The 21,401-nt window shown below is 38.4% G+C and overlaps 1 protein-coding gene across 2 annotated transcripts in view; it reads right to left on the reverse strand.

Annotated features, from left to right (window-relative positions):
• The window catches only part of LOC111572090 (metabotropic glutamate receptor 4), a 184,109-nt gene that overhangs the window by 47,021 nt on the left and 115,687 nt on the right, over positions 1-21,401 (reverse strand). For both annotated transcript variants that reach the window (XM_023275611.3, XM_023275610.3), the window contains exon 3: positions 14,346-14,562. In XM_023275611.3, the coding sequence (XP_023131379.1) occupies positions 14,346-14,562 (217 nt within the window). The remainder of the gene's footprint in view (positions 1-14,345; positions 14,563-21,401) is intronic.

Here is a 21,401-nt window from a genome sequence, read left to right on the forward strand (position 1 = left end):
GTTCCTCAATATGAGTTTCAAAAGATCATTTATCATCTATCCAGGTGCTTTTAACAATGTACTTTGTGCTTTAGTTATTGTACTGATTGGAGAACATATAGGATTCCAATTGGGATCAGGTGGACAGCATGTAATTAGTCTTATCTAGATTTAATAAAAGCTTATGTCTAAGCTTGAACAATTAAAAAAATCTGACTTCACATTGGACGAAGATTTGTTTGTAGTGAATGCTGATAAAGAAGTAATAGTGTCATCAGCATCATGATGAATAGAGCTACCCAATACATTTCTTAATATAACCAAAAACATACAATAGCAAGGAAATATTCTGTACTGCTTTAGGTTGGTTGCATGACAGGAGAATTGGTGATGGACAGTTGAAGACCTTTGAAAATATTGCCTTTTTCAGTGCATGAAACTTTTTGAGAGTTGTAATACACTTTTCCTTGGCATACATCCAAAAATAATGACAGTCCCATAAAATACTGTGCTTTTTGCTAATCATCAAATACTAGCATGCTAACAAGCTAAACTACAGATGGTGAACTAGAACGACAATGACAATATAGCAAAATTGATGCAAATAAATCTGAGACCGACACCTTTTCTTTATTATAATCAACGTAAAGAAACGGACTATGGACTAGCTGCTACAGTGACTCTTAAGAACTGAAAGAGTCTAATCTTTGGTCTCTGGAACAAAAAAGAAATTATCCACTCAAGATTGTATTGATGACTCTGCTTACTGTCTGTGAAAGTATATATGAGGCCACAACAACAGCACGGAACTGTAGCTACACTCTGGCCTCAAAGTTGATGGATCAACTGAAAGTATTTGTTGGCATGGCTATTTTCTTAAGCCAAATGGCTACCAGTCCTAGTATTACATCTGTCAGCAACTCTGCTGTGATATCAGTGAGCTGTAAGTCCCCAAGGGAAATGGTCCCACTCTCTCTTTATCCCCACAGTGTAGGGGAAGCTCACAGAGGGCAAGAGGGCAACAGTGGCAGAACATGCTATTTTCTACATATTATTCCTCTACTTCAAAGTGGTACATGCAGTGCTTCCACTGCTGTTTTTTTTTTGTTTGTTTTGTTTAGTTTTGTTTTGTATTTTTGCTGAAAGCACATCATCATTTGAGGGACAATAGAAACAAGCTATTGTTGTGTATCTCTACTGTGACTAAAAGTGAAAAAAGACTAAAAGTTGAACTTTAATTCTATACTGTGTTTTGCATATATGGTTTGACAAAAATCCTTAGCATGAATTGATTCCTTTGCCACAGTCTGAAGAGAGACAACACATTATTCCTATAGGTTAGTATTGTTGTGTTTAATAAATCGGCTCATGATCTAAAATAAACTTAGTTACACTCTAAGTTACAGTTCAATGTAAAAACACTAAATATTAGCATCATTATTAGTCGGTTAGGACCTATTATAAAATTACATTTCTTCATAAGAATGCTTCTTTTCAGTACAACTATGTGTTCAAAATCAACTTTGAAACATTGTTGCTGCAACAACAAGGATGAGCACCATTTTTTGACTACCATGACATACATAAAAAAACGATTATTTCCACTCGGTGGTGTAAGCACAAATGATTTGTCATGTTGGCAAGAGCTTCAGAAATCCAACGCTGCCCTATTTTTCAGCAGCTGTGAAGTTCTAAACTATAATAATAGCAAAGTTTCGTACACATTTGTCAGTCTGACCTGAGGATACACACTTCATATAGAGACATTTTGATCACCTTTTTTATCGTCTTTAGGAGCGAGCAGTATCTTCTTTTTCTTGCTCATTGCCAGCCATTGAGCAGTTTTGCTGGAGAGCATGTTATCTTTTCAGTTCCCAGATCATGAATTAAAAAAATGTACATGACTGCAGGTTCTAGGGCAGCTATAAATTAGATTTCAGAATGACTGAATGACATTTTCTTTCTGAGTGCAGATGATTTATAAATCAAAGGCAGGCCTCTAAGCACTGTGAAATGAGCTTTTCCGCACCATGGTAAAATGACTCACCTGACAACCATGGGACGTTCCTCTTACCACAGAGGATCCGCACAGCAAGGCTCTTGCTGTGAAAATGTTGTTAAACCTTAGATGAGGAGTTTAAAGTTTATACTGCTTCGTCTTGGGAGGCAAAGCCAGCATTCATGGTGCTTTCTAGTCGGGCGTGAGCACTGTTGAGGAGCTGCAGTACACCTTCAAGGGCACTTCCTCACATTGTCCGAGAACTACAGAAAACGTTCCCGCATCTGCATTTGATGTCGGGCTGTCGATCAAGTACTATGCTGCTTTCACTTGTTCTCACACATTTCTGGCAGCAGATGAGTGAAATAATGGTTGACATTCTGAATTTAAATCTCTTGGCACATGACAGCTTCTTTATCAGAGCTTCAGATGTGATAAATGGCTCTTTGGCTTTGCTGCCATTCTTCAGTGGAACCTGCTGATACTGCCAGCAGCAAGTTCCTTGTGGTCGCTCGCAAACAGTTGTAGCTTCTTATATGATCTGTGGTGATTTGTTTTCTTTTTGTAAATAAGCTCATGGCTTCACTAATGTTTGCCTGAGTATTTATGGTTGTGCTAATAACTCAGAATGTTCTCGTTTCTTATGAAAAAAGTTCAAATCTAAGTTGCTTCTTAACTCGATCTATTAATTCTTATTAACCAACCTTTGTAAAGCTGTAAAATAAGTCCGGATGATAAATTCCAGATGGTTCATGTGTGGAAAAGATTTGTGTTTGTAACAAAAAAAAGAATGAGCAGAGTGGAACAATCTGCTCTCTGATTGGAGAGTTTTAATTTGTTTATAGTGACAATCCAATGTGATCCAGGTTTAAGGACAGCAGCAAAAGTCATACTCATAACTTCAGTGTCAGACACTGTGGGAATTTGGAGTTTACAGGTACACACTGAGATTTCTGATTTGTATTTGTGTACAGATGTTCACAAAAGTGCTTTTTGCTATAAATGCACAATTGTTTTTGCAAAATAAATCATTTCTACACTTGCACACAGTGGAATTTCTCATGCATATTTATTTATTTTTTTGCAAGTCTATGAAGGTTGATTTACAATTCCAGTAACTGGTGGTAAATTGACTGTTTTCCAGTCCAAAATTTTAGAGATCTGCAAGTTCCACCTTCTCAAATGTGAGGATTTGATGCATTTCTTTGTTTGAATATCTATACTATTTGGACCACTGGTTGCAAAAATTACAAAACTTAAATGCATCACCTTGGGTTTTTGAAATTGTGAAAGTAACAGGGTTTTACATTTACAGTAAGGCAATTGCAGTTTTAGCAAAGAGAAAATACAGGAGTGTGGCACAGTAGTCATGAGGATGTTGTTCAAAGTACCTGATGGGATGCTCATTAAATGATCGTCGTCGTGCATCATTCCAGTAGATGTGGACCAGTAGGGGCTTCCTCCACCAGAGGGGTTATTATTATGCATTTTCATTATTGATAAAAGCAGAATAACCCTGATAATTTTGCCAAGTGCTTGCTCATAGGGAATCAAAGGGAAACTGTGGATTGTTGGGTTCTCTGTTCTCTGTATTTGTAATGACACATGTTGTGAATTGGCACTATATAAATAAAAATGAATTTAACGGAATTAATGTAGGTATAACTTCACAAAACACTGACACTGGAAAAAAACAGCAAGTGAAAATGTAGATCATGAAAATGTTACTATAATAATGGTCTAACAGGACTTGAACTAAAGTCTTTAGGCTGACAGTCTTTTTTTAAATCATCACGAACCCCTTCAACATTCGCATGCAGACTTTTGTTCCCCTCTATTGAATGAGGTGATGATGGGTTACTGAGCTTGCTGAAAGAGATCCCTACTGGCCCATATGTATGGGAATGATACACGATGATAATGCTTTTTTAATGATGTGATAACATCCAATACTGTATGATTTGAAAACACAGATATACTGCAGGTTTGGAGATGTCTTTGACAAATGACTACAAAACTAATCAGGATACTTTGCTGTATAGACCCATTCTATGTCATAGCTCTTATTAAATAGTGGAAGAATTTCTGTGTACAAAGGTCTATCTGAGAAGTCCAGAGCAGAGTGAAATCAGAGGAAGGATGCTTCAGGGTTCATATACTAGCCCATTACAAATGACAAAGTATTATTTTTGAAACTGTGTTCCAAGTGTATGTACCAGAAAATATCGCCTACCCTTGCTTCTTTCTTAAATGTGCAGCACCATCAGACTGCACCAAGGTTCACAAGTGTCCCCCAAGCTGCAGCAGGATCCAGCTACCTGAAGGTCGTCCATTGTGTGATAAAGTGTCCTCACCTTTTATATTGCCTCTGCAGGCCCCAGGACATGTCGAGGCCAGAGCTGTCTTGCAGGGCGTACATCTTCTCCAAGATACAGTAATGAACAATCCTCAGATGGATACTCCCTTTTGTTGAATTGCTATTGTGCCAAAATAGTGGTCTTAATACCTCAAGCTTTACAGTCCAGTCAAAGCTAAATAGCTCTAGGAACAACTGCTATTCCTTGTTAAAGTCACAACATTATTGTGCTAAATGTTCAATTACAAACACAAAAAGTTGTCTTCACGCATTTTGCAGACTAGCTAACTATCTTCTTGTCTTGGAGTGACAAACCAACCTTAGCGCAAACAAAGTATTAAGTAGGATAAATGAGAAACTTGAAGCTGATAAAGTAAATGCACAGATTTGAGTTTGGTGACGTGAGTGGAAGTTGGGGCCATTCTGTCATGCTGCGTTGGCAAGTTTCTGTGACATGATAGAGATAAAGCACATTATGCAAATAGAAGATCTGTGGCATAGTCTTGATAATCGTTTTCTCTCTGCACACCTGCAGCTAAAACCCTTCATTGATTTTCAAACTGTCTGAGGGAACCGAGTTCCAGGTGGTTGAAAGTAACATAAAGGAGTCTTTGGAAATGTGGCAGTGACAGTTTTAAAGACATGAAACCATAGCGGAATGCTGCAAACTGCTAATCAAACAAGGTAATAAACAGTGGAAAATAGAGAAGTGCTATATGAACAGAGAAGCATAACAAAGCTACAAAAACAGGAGGAAATCCACCAATCTGTTACGGTATGAGTGTAGGTTATTACTGCTCTTCTTTGCGAAACTTGTACCAAAAGTTCAATGTATAGTGTGTTAGTGTTTGAAAAGTACATAATGTTATGTTTGCTTTTGCTTTGAAAAAAGTAAAAAATATATTTATTTATTTTTTTATTTTTTTAACTCCCATTACTCACAACTACTCTGTTGTCTTTAGGCAACGGATGTCTATTGGATAAATAAAGTCAGCCAGTGAACAGTTCTGCAGTAATGACTGAAATGCCAGTGATTCCCAATTAAAAAGTAAATTCTGTAAATTAACCTTCAGAGGCTCAACACAGCATTCATCAGTACTCAACGAGGCCTGAAGCAGGAGGAGCAGCTGTCTCAGCTCTGACAGGGATATCCGGTGTTTACCAGGTTGAGCCAGAGGAACATTAACTCCTCACTGCCTTCTTCCCCTCCTTCCTTCCTTCCCTTATTCCTTCCTTCCTTCCTCCTTTGAAAGCATAATTATATTAAGAAATTTTGTCATACAGAAAATTCTGTTAAAGCTGCAAATTTGCATTGTTCTGACATCTTATTAAGTGAATTGTTTATCTGTTCCTGCAATTCTTGTTAAAACAGCAGAATGAAAATTTAACATGAAATCAGTTCATTATGCAGCGTATACAACTTTTTTTCTTGGTCATGATAAGAGCTTGATCAAATCTCCAATATCATAAACTCCTGATGTGCATTTAGATAATATCACGTTTCTATTGCACAAACAAAACATTATTGAAAATCTACTTTTCTCGTGGCTTTTCAGGTTAATGAGTATTCCAATCATTCCTCTTGACATTTCCCTCATGACAAAGGTTGCAGTACGCAAACCTCATTTCTCACATTTGCATAATCTCCCTGTCATCCCAGTGCTGTTGCCTTTGGCCTCCTCCTCCTCCTCCACCCCCCTCCTCTGCTTAAACTGTCATTTATAAAAAAAATAAAATAAAAATTATCTGATTAATGGTGATTTTAAATGATCCATCCAATTAATCATAGATGGCAATATCTGATGATTGGTGTCCAAATTTAGGAAAAGGAAAGCATGCCAAGAAACTCAGGGTTTTATTTTGGAAGCTGCATCACTTGAATAATGCCTCAGTTTTTAAATCGCACCATCTTATTCTGTGAAACTCGCGAAATTTGATTACATAAGGGATGTAATGGGAAACTGTACAATATCCACAGAAAGAAAATCCCACTATACTTTTCACAAGGTGAGAATAAAATGACACAGATTGTCAGCCTCCATTACTGCAGAGGACTGTACCGTCTCTAATAAGGACACTGGAGGCATAGCAGCTTTTCAGAAAAAAGCGCAAACAAAGACATCTACTGAGGCACCAAAGACTTGTGCATCAAGACAAGTCCTGCATTTCAATGGTGACAACAACAAGACATCACACTGAAAAACAGTTTCATCCCTCTTGTCTTGTAATCATCTTCCATAATGACACTCAGGCCGTAATCCCAGGGGGCGGATTGAAAGTTGGGAAAGACCCAAATGAAAACATGGCTATGTGAAAACAGCTCTATGTCTTAAAGATAGAAGCTTTCTGTGACAGTCCAGCAACTGCACATGAAATGGTTGTCAAGCTGTCCTCGTGATGATGCTCCTCAGCAGGCCCCAACCCAGGAGCTGACAAGCCTGGTAGGCCCAATGCAAACAGGTTCTGTATGTGAAGCTGCACAGTCTAGTATTACTCATTAATGCCTCTCTTCCTGCTCCTGCATCTTTACTGCTGAGGATTCTTTTACTGGATCTTCTGTGTCATTTTTCCAGTAAAAATAAACTATCGAACAAGCAAAAGCTTTCTTCATCTTACTGTATCATTTGTGGTATTAGGATGTACTGTATATCGGTGTGACTAAACTTTCCTTTTTGTTTCTTTTACTATTTTTTTTTTTTTTTTTTTAGCATGGCCTCATTTTGGAGGCCGTGTTCAAAATATAACCAGTTCGATATTTTAACCTCACTTGATATAAATAATTTCCTTTCTTTAGTTTTAAAATAATGCACATTCATGCAGCACAAATCACCATGGTTACAAAAAAGGAAGTAGCCTAATTTGACACTGGTTAGCCTCTTTTTAGTGTAGTTGCTGTGGGAATAGTAATGTCTGTCTGTCTGTTGGTTGGAGGACCACAAATATTTCAACCATGAATGAATGGACTGCCTTGAATTCACAGGCTTTAGGGATTAGAATACACTGAACTTAACCTCCTTACTTTACCTCTGTTAGCACCATGAGGTTGATATTTTTGGTTTAGGCAGATATCTTGGCAAACACTAGATGGATGGCCGGGAAATTTGGAACAGATACTTGTGGTGCCCAGACTAAGAATCTAATGATTTCAATCATCAATTGGCTTTTCTTTTCTCCCCAGGTCCATACAACTCTAAAGCAAAGTTATTGATTGATTTCATGATCCTCAGAAGGTGAATCCTAATGGCTTTGATGATCTCCCAACTCTTCTTCTAAAGCCATCATCAGGTCAAAAATCCAGTTCATCCAATACAGTGATTACTTATTTCTTATTTTTAATCATCCATTATTGCCTCCTAGAGCCACTAGCTTGGGTGCATAATTTAGCCATGATGTTCTAGATATTTTAGCCAGGCTACCAAAACCTACCACATATAGCACCTATAACAAAGTTTTACATTGCTTCAGAACAACACAAAAAAGACCAACAGCCAAACAAAGTTGCCACCCTTTTAGGATCTTATCATCTTGCCTAATTGCACATCTGCCATGTATTTTAAATGATACCAAGAACTACTATTTCTGCAAAGAAAATACCCAGAGAAATCCAAGGAGTTATAGAATTGAGAGTACTTCTTACTGAAGACAAATGTTAAGGTAAACAAAATTAAAGACACTTGAAGTGAGCATTCAGACAGAAATCCAGTGGGGGAAAAAATGGAGCTCTTGCTTTAACTTCAAAATGACATATGTCAACGCTAATGCATCAGAAGATAGTTATCCTTTGATTTGTTGCAGCTGAAGAGCAGATTTGTATAAAAGCTGTCATAATTGGATTTTGGAGCCTCACACATTGTTAAGGAAGTCTGGCTGTTGACGGGAAAGTGAACATTCCTCTGCTTTAAGTAGGGTATGACAGAAAGAAAACAAACCCTAAGCTTCAAAAATTAACACTGCAGAAGACCTTTTGTGAGAAACACCATCTGGATTATGAGAACACATTGTCCTCGTTTTAGTTACAACTTTTTCCAGTTGATGCTGGAGATATGCTGTATTTAGAGAATATCAAAAACTGTCATTCATGGTTTTGAAACTGTTGTTTAGGGAAATATTTGAACTCTTCTTAACCCAGCCTTCCACTTTCTGAACAAAAGGACAGGATCATCCGAGGAGCACAACAGTCCCCCTCGGTCGTCGTAATTGTTCTCACCCTTTTCACTTTGAGTTCACGCTTGCTCTCACAACACTGAAGGTTATTTGCAACATCCTCGGAGATATTGACTGCCCCGGTGTCAAACTGTTTCCGCTTCACAGTACAGATACTCAGGCCCAGTCAGTCTGATCAAATGCTTGTGTGAGTCTCCAGTTTAATTCAGTTTCTACTTGAAAGCCCTGTGAGCTGGGATCAAATGATATCAGATTCACTTGCCAGCAGGACCTTGGGTTATCTAACATCTAACACAACACTTCAATACCTACAACAGTGCCCCCAACCCTAAAGCCAGCCCCCCCCATACACCAACGCACACGTTAATGCTTTGTGAACATAGATCAGCCTATACAAGGTGTTCTATTCTGATCCCTTTTCCCAGTGTCCAGAAAAACATGCAGTAAGACTAAGTGGATATTTGAATGGCCTATCTAGTTATTGTGATTGTTTAGTCTTTTTTTTTTTTCTTTTGTCACATTAGGGGCAAATTTTTAAATTTGTCCTTCAGCTTTTAGCTTTAACCAGAAACATTAAACTGCAGGACACTGTAAGGGAAACAGTAAAAATTTGACAATATCCATTTATGAGTCTGAATCCCACCACAGCTTGAAAGCTTAAGTCTCACCACAGAAACACCAGCTGCAGAATGTTGACAATAGGAGCTCACAGGCATATGGTCTGAGGGTCAACACAGCAATCTGTGTCTACTCAGTCTTATTATGTTGACTAAAATGTCCTCGAGAGCAAATAAAGCACTAATCTCCATTATAATGACCTTAAAGCCATGTATAATTATTTTGATGTGAGAAAATATGGTGATGCTATAATTATTGTTCATGTTTCACAACAATTATTGCGGAGACATCCTCCTTATTTCAAGCGTCTTTATTGTCTTTCACCTGTCTGAATGACATTTTGGAGTGCTGTCAGCTGCAGTACGAAGCTGCTAGAACTTCATGCTGTAAAGCCGATGCCAGAGCCTTTTCCCTTCTTACTGCAAGCCCGCATACTGTTGCCAGTTACTATGTCTCTTTACACATTTCAACATCATACTGTCAAGATTTGTATGCAGCCTGGAAAGTGGAAGCTAGCTCACTTGACTAACTTGCTTCCTCTTGGAAAATGTGAGGCAGTCTGCCCAGCTCGCAGACATTAGTGTTGTTATCGTTGTTTTTCCAACACCTGCTGAGCCATCAGTGCTGGCTGTCTCTGCTGTCTCTCTTTCATGGGTCTAGATAGTGGTGATAGTAGGAGACCAGTCAGAACTCACAGAAATGCTCTGATAGCCTCAGAACTCCATATGTTACCTTGTGAATCGAGTCACAAACATGATGGTGACTCTGAGTAATGTAATGTCGGCTAGGATCATGTCAGCAGCTCAGTTTATCAGCAGCCTTCATGACGGTTGGACTTAAAATGATGTTAGGTGTTGCTACCCACGCAGATGATTCACCAATCAAATTAGTGCATCAAAATTGTCAGTTGGAAACAAAAAACAATTCTCCTGGGTGAACACGAATGTAGTGGTTGGCGTAATTGCAAAAAAATAAACAAAATTTGCTCAAAATGTAATTTTTTATTTATTTTTTGGTAGAAAAAAGCCAACAAAAGAACAAAACCTGACATGTATGCTGATTTCTTTGCGGAAAATGATTTTACTTATAAATTCAGTGACTGTAGCCAAGCTATACTGTAAAATGTAGGGAAATAAAGTAAATCCTGTAATAATTCAGCAGTTGGGGTGACAAATACTGTTGTAAAATAATCCAATCTAAATATCTCATTAGAAAAAAACTGCAATTTTCCATAGATGAAAAACAGGTATTAGTTTCTCTACAGAAGTGTATTTGCATGTGTATAAACAATGAAATTAACTGTAAATATGGTTAAACAATGTTACATTGCAAATAGTGAGGCCTGATTCTGCAGAAAACACCATTATTCATTAGATATATGTAGATTTACATAAAAAGAGTGTATATTTGCAAATTTTTTAATATTAAGAAGTATGTTCACTTGTAAAATTTGAAAAATTGTAAAACCATCATTATTAAACTAACACTTATGGTTATTATTACAATGACGAACAGTTCAGTTAAGATCATATCAAGTACAATACGAGATTATCCACATAGCATTATATAAAAATCTTGTGTTTTTGTTCACATTAGACATGTAAATTCAGGGTTTTTCAAGTTAAATTTTCTGTAGTATTAATTTTTTCCCTGTATTTCACATATGCACACAAACCTGCAAAACTGCCCGTCTTTTTCCAGTGTATTTTTTTCCTACCTAATTCAACATATGCAAATCTGCAGTTCAGAGGTAATAGTAGTTTTTCCTCAACAGAAACAGCACAGTGACGTTTGGTGGGTGAGACTGCTGCTCAGTATGGCCTTTGGCTGGTTAATGAGATAGAACATTTGGCCAGTTCTGATCTGGCTGTTTTATTATGTGAGCAGACAACTGCAGAACCCATTTAGCAGCCAAATACCTGTGGCTTTGATTTTGACAGAGCTGCCTGCTTGTCCTCTGCGTCTCTCTCACATAATCAATCAAAACCTGAATTGGTGGGAAGGGCACAGTAATCGGACAATACTTCAGCGTGTGAAAAACAGACGTAAAAGTTTTGCTCCAGTTGTCACTTTTGAAGGAGCTATAGATGGGCTGACTTGACAGATATTTTTGTCTAAATTCCTGTTTACAATTGAAAGGTAGTGAAAAGAGCACGGTGTTCGTCTCTAAACAATGATTTTCTTTGCACGGTTGACAGTTTTTGCCAGACACGCTGTCTTTACTGTCAGGTGGTTGAATCAAGTGACAGTAGAATTTCAGAAAGTGTTCAAAAAGTAAGTCAAAACTCAAAGTCGGCCCCCTCGAGTCTCCTGAGCAAATACAGTTGTACAAATGGCTTTTAGGAGCCACATCAATTGTGTGCAAAGACAGATGTTTGACCTTCTGTGCTGCGGCATTCAAAACTAGATGCCTTGTCTTTTTATACTTTATCTTTGTCTTGACATCTCTTTAGTCTTAGTGACATTTGGGACATCAAACTAAGGCAGGGAAGAGACTTGCATAACTTGCATACTTAATCTGAGGCGTCAGTCAAATATACCCCAGAGCAAAACTACTGTACTTCCACATACGATCCAGATCAGATTTCTGTCTTTTCCCATCACTGCATAATTATTCCTTTTGTCTACATCAGAAGAAAATAGAAGTTGTTTCAGATTACCATTCCAAAGAAGTTAGAAAAAGTTACATTAATCTTGTAAGCTCATTATATCATGAGTTGATAGCATATAGCATAAAGGAAAAATGTCAGATGTACATGTCTGTACGTGCCTTTATGGACAGTCATCAAATCATGTGTCCTACCACTATAGAGAACACTACAGTTTCACAGTAATATTTTTTTAATCACAAAATAATCAAAACAGTACTGATGGTTGTTTTACAAAGATGTTGCACAAAATTCTATTTCTGTTTTGAGAAATGATCATTTTAAAAGTCGTTAAATTCTACGTCAGATGGACAAACACAACAAGCTATCAGACAATGAGGAAACTGACAAAAATTTCAAATTTATTTCAAAAAATGTAAGTTAGCAACATATTGCTTTGTGTAATCAGTGCATGTTGTAAAAAAAATTCTCTGCTTTTAAGAGTATGTGAGGATACTAACTTGATTTTTTTCCCCCCCAACTTACAGTGTAATTAGCCACCAAAACACAGATTTAATCCCAACACAACAAATCACCCATGCCACCATGCTTATATTACAAATGTAGTCACAGGACCCCAGTACCTAACCTGAATAATGCAACCAGCACATTGCACGTCCCCTTCAATGCCTACAAAATCTTTCCTATTACGGTGACCTCAGGAAGAATGCTGTTGTGAGTGGAATGATATCACCGATTGCAGTAAAATCCTTTGGCAAATACAAGATCTGTGTAGCCTGAGAGGCTTTCGGGGCTTTGAGCATTCATTACCAAGTGAGGGCTTGATGTAATGAAAAACAGCTAAGTGTGGATAGAGATGAGTCAAAGGTGCCTTCAGACATTCAGAGACCTTCAGAGCATAAGCAAAACATCATTTCCAGGACCATTAGTGTAGCAGTGTGAGCTCAGCCTGAATCAAAGGTACCCTTAAGAGTTTTTATATATGCAGGTTTAGGGTTAATTAGCATTTAACATGGTGTCATTATAAGTCAGGGTAAAGATTAAAGAATGTTTTCGAAATATGAACACAGGTTGAAATCGCATTTTATCTGCCCAGAGGGGGGGTTGATTCCCCATTGGATGGACGGTACCTATGCAAATAGGTAGCAGAGCTGAACACTCTGGGGGGCTTTGCAGGAGTAATCGGCTGCTGGTGCTTCTGCAGGATGACTGATGATGGGCAGCATCTTAGAGCTGGCAGGACCGAAAGGGATTCAGTGGCACAGAGAGTACTGGACATGTCGCTAGTGATTACATTCTGCTACACAAAAGGTCAGGGGTCAGACTGAATGTGCTCCGGCAGCCTCCTGCACCAAACTGAGTGTGTAGCCAACACTGTACAATGTCATCTACTTATGATGCTCCGGGTTAGCTCTGCAGCCCCGTGTTCACACCGACACTGCTACTCAGTATTTGAAAATCAAATTCACTTCCCTCACTGCATCTGCTGTGCACACCTGTGTAGCCGAAAACATTCCCTGGAGATAACAGATGCAAAGTCAGATTTCAGGGATGTAATTCAGATTCCAGCATTAGTCACATCAAATAACCTCAGTTTTACATGCAACAATTAGTCAGTATGAGGATTCCTGGACTGTTGTTTTGCCAAAACAGAAATCTGTGGGAAACAGGCATTTTTCACTATGTTCAAATATTTTAAAACTCAAAGTTAATTTGTAGAATAATCATCAAATTTGCTGACAGTCAAAATAATTGTGGCAATCGCAGCAAGTCTGTTTTATGAATAATACAGTTAAAGTAAACATTCATATCTCTGAGGAACATGTTCAGTTTGGAGGCAAAGAATAACAAAATCTGTTCACTTCAGGACTATGCTTTCCAGTAAAAAAAAAAAAAATTGGCAAAATTAACCTAATAAACATGAAATTGGAGTCAAGACCCTACAGTGTTATTTATGGTGTGGTTTCACCTAAGTAATTTACATATGAGGGATTTAAACCTTTATAAAACAATATAAACTACTTCTTTACCTGACTATGATACATATTAGGGCAGAGACCCTACAGTGATATTAATTATGAAGAATATCCTAACTAATGTAATAACATAGCTAAGACCCTACGGTATTATAAATTATGGGACTTGACCTAACTGATATAAATATTAAACCTTAGACTCTACAGTATTTTTAATTATGGAGATTAACCTGACTAATTTAGAGCTAAAGTTTTGAACCCACAGAAGTATACTTTGCCAAAGCAAAATAACTAATTAAGTATAAGGCAGTTGTCTATTTTTGGGCATCTCTTTACTAGCTGCTTCCATAACATGTTGCTAGGTTCAAATTCAAGCATGTAAGACTACAATCCATTAGCAGTAAGTAACCCATGTAGCCTTTCAGATAACAACTTTCATCTCTCAAATATTCCCTTTTACAGTCTGCTTTTTTCCTAACCTAAGTTCTCTTATAGGATGTTGTTCCTAAAGAAGGTATATTTGAGAGACAGGGTTGCTTCTCTCAAGTGGTTCACCAAATGAGATTCAAAGAGCAAAGGGCCACTTTCACATCGGTTTAAATAAACCCCTGGAAGCTTGTGGAAGTGCTTGAAGAGAGACTCACCGTCCTCTCGAGACTTTTGAATAAACGCATCCACACCACTTTCTCCATAGTTTCCCTCGGATGCCACAGTGGAGACGTAGTTCCAGCGCATGGCTTTGACAATGTCCACCATGGCCTGAGCCTGGTAGGTGTCCGGGGGCACCACGCGGGAGAAGAAGTCGTAGCGGGTGTTGTCACTGAGCTCCGGGGCTGTGGAGGCGTAGCTCACCTGAGGGATCTATGAGAGAAACGAAGCAAGACACAAACAATATACTTTCTGTAAATTCATTGCACAGCATACACAGCAATAGGTTTTGTGTTTTTAAAAAAAGGAACATGATAATGTGACACATAACATCTGGTGGAATCTCTCTACCACTCCTACACTGCTGCTTTAAAAAGCCTTGATGATAACAGAATTAGCTACTATTCTCTCTGAGAAGTGTTGAACCAATCTGCTCAGAGATTCACACTCATCTCTATCATAATGCGAGATTTATTTTGTCTTGAAAAACGTACAAGCACAAAGATGATTGGCCTCCAGAGCTGAAATAATACCTTCAGATCTTCCCCACAAAGACATTATTGTTTCTGGGAAAAAAAACTATAATCTTCTTCTGTTACTTACTTCAGGGGTAGCTCAATAAATAGAAGGTAAGTTAAATGTATTGTAGTGATGGAAACTCACTTGGATAATCTTGAGATGGTGATTAAAGGAGGTGATAACATCTTAAGCTGGCAACTTTCAGAATTCTGCTCGTCTCTACATGCAGCTGCTCTAAAAGGTTTAACTCCCTCTGTTCTTAGTTTCACCACAGATGTCTTTCCGTTGCCTCCAGCAGGAAGCTCTTAGCCTCAAGTTTTGCTTGCTCAAGTTATTCCTGATTTATGGCTGTCATAGCTTCTATGATCTTCCTATGGCTTTGGTGCTGCACAGTTTGAAAGTTAACTGACCAGATTTTATGGCATTCAGTAATGTGTTTCATGGTTTGACTTCAAATATGGACACACTTTTTATGCTGATGCATTTTTTGTGTCCTCATTGTGATGAATTCAGCCAGTAGATGCAAAAAGTCCCAGGCGATTTAAGCCAGTATTTGACTGCATCCTTTAATGTGCAGTAGTAGGGCAGAATGCGTGTCCTTAAGTCACTCCTGGTTTTTAAGTAGTCGTAATCAAAGAAACCTTTTATCATTTCATTATGTAAACACAAAGCACTGCAAGTAATAAACACACACAAAAATATGATGTTGGAAAATCAAAGAAAGGAAAAAAGGCTGCAGATTACTTTTTATAGTAAAGTGAACATAATAACCACAAAATTCTAAATAGCTGATTTCCTCCTTTGCTCTAAGGTGTGTGTTTTTCTGACTTGTTTTAATAAAAACTGAATTGCAATAACCGTTTCTTTTCAAATTAGAAGGTAAAAATAGTTGCCTTTGACTGTGAGTTCTAATGATGACTGACAACTGAATGAAATGTCATCTCTTCCAAATACTGTTTGTCATGGCTCCTCAGCGTAGCTCTGGGGATTTTGGCAAATAGTGTCACCTTTGAGCATCTCTTCTGAGATGGAGGGATGCGTGGATGGAGGGATAAGCCAAACCCGACACTGAACAACACTTAGAAACCTGCGGTATTTTAGAATAACATTAATTTGTAACTGCTTTGAAGATTTTCGACTGTGTGTCTGCTTTTTATAAATAGGAATTTGACAGTTAGAATCTCACACCTTGGATTTTTTTTATTTCTTCCTACCTCCCCACTTACAGTCCTTATATCCTGCAGTGCTACATAAAAGCAAACTTTACAAAGTCGTGCTTTACCAATATTTGCTTCACTAACTGCAGAGAGACTGCAGCAGCAGAGATACTGTCCCTTCCTCTCTCCCTCGCTTCACACAGCAGAAACCTTTAATGTGGTCAGCTGTAGCGCTGCACTGATCCAGCTACTACTGTGCTCCCTGCTTGTTGCTGGACCCAGTGTAGGGAGCACAGCTGTTCAGTCTGTAGCCGTGACCTATGGTTCCTAACAGCTCATGCATCTCTACACTGGCTTTCATTTTTGCTGCAAGAATCCAGTGAATAAAGCCAGGGGCCAGAAAATGCTTGTAATGAATTATGAAATGTAAAATATTTATTTTTGAACAGTAACATACTCAGGACAGGTTTCAGTGCAGGCTTGGTTTTAGAGACATGATGCAGCGAACAGGCCAGTCAACAGCAGCCTCGTTAACTTGATTTCCTTCCAAAGAGGAGGAGAGGCAGAAAAAGGGAAATCTGTATATTCTGTAATGGACCTTGCTCATGTTGCATGTCAGCCTTGTGGAATTCATTCGTCCTAACGGCATTTCTGCGTCAGTCATCCTGAGCTTAACTTGAATATCTTGTACAAATTGTACAGCTTCTTGATCTGTGAGCAGTGAGTGGCATCGATGCTGGAGACTGACATGCTTCATGCACGTGATCCTCTGGGACGCTATCAGAGGCCTTGACAGGGTCTCTGCTGAGCTGCACCCTGCAAAGAGGCAGCAGTCAGCTGAACACCAGCAGACCAACGCACATCTGAGCTGCAAGTTTATTCACTTTAGCTCTGACAGGAGGCAGAGCTTCTATGTTTCTATGCCTTTTGGAAGCAGTAAAGCTGTGAAGTTATTTTTTTTTATTTTCCTCACACTGCTTTGACGTCACAGGGCGAGATGCAGCAGGATGCGAGTGAAGTGTTGTGCAAAGGTGTTGGGAAGGCGTTAACGATGTCTCGTTTTAGACTTTTTCACTGTTCGAGCATACAGTGAAAATGAACCTTTCACCCATTTGCACCTATGGCTCACTCTTCAAGCTTTGTTTCAGAGGGAGAGATGTTATTTTTGTTGAATTTGCAAAGAGCCTACATTCTTTGGAATAAAATACAAGGTGATAACACGTGTGTAAAACTGTCAATGGTATCTTTCTCCTATGATCATCCCATGAACTCTCCTACAAAAGTCATTCATGACTGCAACTAAGGGTGGAACAAATTGGGAAATTATTGCTATTTTTCTGACAAATATTGGGATTTAACTTGTGATTTAATCTTTTCAAAGTCAAGTTTCGGGTCAGTATTCACCGTGTAATCAGTGTAAAACACAAGACAGTGCATTACCGCGAGACACCATCAAAAGCCTGAGTGTCACACAAAAAGGATGGCATTTATTGTGAAACCATTGACACGGCAGATTAAAGCCATAGTCAGACTTGCTGCAGAACATCCTCAACTGCCGCCTTTGCAGGAGAAAATCCCGTAGTCCTCCAGAAAAAGATCGAAATAAATGTTTTCCCCCTGATTTTAAATATCCCTCTTTCTTTGTGTTTTTAATTTTGCCGCTGTCATGTATTGTGGGGCTGTCGTGACATGTCTAGTCCCATATCTGCCAAATAAGTGGGAGCTGTGTTGTATTTTTCACCTGAGGGATTTTCACTCATGTAACAATCACACAATTTCAGCTTTTTGTCAAGAACCGGGACAGGCAGAGCTTATCATTTGTTTGTTTTGCCGAGATTTCCTGCTCACTGGACTACAGCGATGGTCCCGAACAGCGTGCATCCTCTAATAGAACACAGTCACTTCTTAGTATTGACTCAAGAAATTAAATTCTTCAGCAAGGGCTCGGTCTGATCTACTTCGAGAGAATCAAAAGAAACAGGGATTGGGAGAGAAAATAAGACAGTGTGCTGTGTCTCAGCAGGGGGTTGATGTATGAAAATTGCACTGAGCAAATGAATTCAGACTCGCAGAAAGAGTCACTGATAAAGATCCTTGTAGGTTGTTCAAAAGTAACTACATTTTAATGATTTTGTGCACACGTACCATCTTTTCAGGATGAGACTAAAGCAGCAGAACTTCCTATCCTCTGATGTGAGCTTTTGTGACCCAATCACTTCATACAAAAAACCCCACCAATGCATTATGGCCCCTCTACCGAGTCTATAGAGCTCTTTTAATCTGCACACCCCCGACTCCAGCACTATCCATTTAATTTCTAATGGGCTTGGGAAATATGCGTAATTGCTGCGATGTGAGTCTCAAGCAGATATTTGATGCAGATTTAATGTTCAGATCACTTGCTTTAAATAACTGTGCCTTTTTAAAAATTCAACGAGCTCATTTGAACTGCATCAATGCAGGAGTAATGATGCTCATTAGGAATGTACAGAAATATTATACATCTGCAATGTTTGCTGGTGGAGGAAGAATCAAAAGCTTGAGCTGGGCTTTGGAAATGTATCAGTAAATACTTCCTGCAAAAAAAATGTTAGCAGTTTATTTTTAATCTATGAAAAGAGAAAGAAAAGTTCTGCATGAACTAACTTGTGTTTACTTGGCTGTTAGTCTTACTGACAGGTACGCAGGACTGCTGATAGGTTATTGATATATGTTGTACAATCATGTGGCTGTAGATACTAGGGGCTGATTGATTTCTGCAATGTATTTGGGTTTGTTTTTTCACAAATTTTATCCAACAAGCATAGGAGGAAAAAAGATTTAAATAAGTAACTTTGTGCAAAAAAAAATTTATGTAAAAATGCCTCTTAAAATAGCATTTCTTGTTTCAGTGACAGAATTTTTGCACAAATATTGATTAAACTGTCAAAAATGAATACTGTTTAAGGAGGTCATTCCTCACATTGTGATATAATTGGCAACCCAGATTCTCCATCTGACCCACAGAAACCTACCCAGGAATTAGTCTGATTCTAAAACCCAGCGGGCAATAACAACCAAATCTTTATTCCAGATCTGGATCATATACCGCACCTAACCTTTATAAAGCTGCACCTGTGAATTAGCTTTCTATGCAGAATGCAAGAACACAAAAATACAGAAAGGCACATTCAAAAAAAAAAAAAAAAAATATATATATATATATATATAAAGTCCCACCTACAGCACCATCTGATTAGGTACACATCAAGTAATAACCTGATATCAACAGCTCGGAGTAAATGGTGAAAAGTTCCTCTTATTTAAACACAATGCAATTAAAACTTAAATCAAACATAAGGGAAAACATAATTTGTCAGAGGGATTTCAACAATGTTTTGTTTTGGAGTTTATGTTCTAAACTTTAACACCACCATTTTCAGTTTTATTGCAAACATAAATCAGGTCTAAATATTGGTTAATGGTCTCCGTCACTACTAATAATCGGTATCAGCCTCAAAAGAAACATATCTGTTGATGCCTAACATCGATTCTGAATGTTGAATCCACAGCTATTAAAACTGCAAAACCTTTATGTGCAGTGTTTGACTGGAAAGTTGGACTGATGGTAACTAAAAGAGAAAGGATTAGCCAAGAGTCAGCTCTGCTTGACCCTTTGTAACCTGTCAGTCCTTAAGGAGACTAATGCAAGTAGCCCCAATAATGCTACTCTTGCTTCTAATTTACAAAACAGCTCTACATAAAAATTTTTCATATTCAGTTTCGAGGCAACTGCAGCTGCTTCACAGGTGCTCTGGAGAGCCAAAGCGCCCTCAGGCACATATTGGTAGTCTTCACTGTTCAATTAGGAACCAACTGAATATAACACTGGATGTCATCCAAGGTGAAGCCTCCATCCAGTGAGTCCCTGCAGTGTGGATTTTCATTTTTGCCCAGCAGTAAGTTAAACAATGCCCTTCCTGGCATGCCGATTGATCAAGCTGTTGTTTTGTGGAGAATTTTAATGTGCTTTCTTACATTCGGCTACTCAACAGTTTCAGTGTTCTTGTCATTAAGACACCTCACGTCTGCCAAGTAAGAAAGGTTGCTTTCTCCACAGCTTGGCCTGACCCTGTGACTAACTGCAGAAGGATTCTGCTGAGTCATAAAGCCAATTGAGATCTTTCCACCCATTGTTACTGAGATCGATATAGTGTGAATAAAGTGAACGATGCAAGCTCCTCACAGATGCTTGTGCCAAGGATCAAACTCTGATCTGCTAGCACAGGTGCTCATTTTATGTTCTAAAGCATTCTTTGTTTGTGCCGTATTGTAAGAATCCCTAGTATTTCCTATAAACAGATGAACTGACTTTCGTGTTTCCTTTTACCAGCTGCATGTCCTTAATTTAGTATAAAATTGTTGCTCTAAGGGAGATCTCCGTGAGAAGAAATGCACCCTTTGCTCTCAATTCTATTTTAACAAAAAGGCAACTACTAGCGCACAAACCCGCAACTGTTTGTCAGTATATGTGCACTATATGTGCTTTTATTGTGTACCCGACAAAGAGTCAGTGCAGTTTGCTGACAGCAGTCATACTACTGTAAAGTAATTATTTATCAATATCAACAGGGCATGGCATGAAAGGTCCAAGTTATAATGACTAATGCTGAAGCAATGAGGTAACACTCAATTTGTAAAATAAACTGAGAATGTCTTTCAGATGATTACGTTTTGTCACTCTATCTAACAAGTTTATCCTCTTCATCCATTCTGCTTTACTCTTTCACACTTCCCCACTCTAATTGGGTTCAGGGCAGCTAATGTGTCAAACTAAAAATTAAAATAATAAGCAATAAGCAAGACTCAACCAGCCTTGTCTGCAGTCAGCAGATTAGCTGGCTAGCAGCACAATATCAGCAGTGCAGATCCTTCCATGTTTGTTTTTAATATAATTCTAAAATCTTTATAGATTCAGGAGACACTAAAGCCCCAGACAGACAGAGAGTGTCAGACATTTCTGTCAACAAATGCACTTTATTGTTCTTAAAGGACCGAAGCAAAACAGAGACATTAAGGTCTGTGTTAAAACACTTTGGCTCTGCTCCCAGCTTCAGTTCACAGCAAAAGTCTGCTGACGATCCACTGACAACTCACAGTGCTTCACATGAAAAATGGGGATGTGAATGGGAATTTGTTTCTATAGGATCACTCACAATTCACTATATAGTGCCTCATATTTCCCTTACTAGTGTATGGATAATTCAAGTGAAGTTGGCATTTAGATTGAACATCACAGTGATAATCAGAGTGTGGCATTCTTTGCTCTCAAAATACGAAAGACAAGGTTAGAGAAGCTAGAATTCGATTAATATGTGCAGCTCTAGATATGTGTGA

Source organism: Amphiprion ocellaris, chromosome 8 (assembly GCF_022539595.1).
Source record: "Amphiprion ocellaris isolate individual 3 ecotype Okinawa chromosome 8, ASM2253959v1, whole genome shotgun sequence".
Taxonomy (NCBI): Eukaryota; Metazoa; Chordata; class Actinopteri; family Pomacentridae; genus Amphiprion; species Amphiprion ocellaris.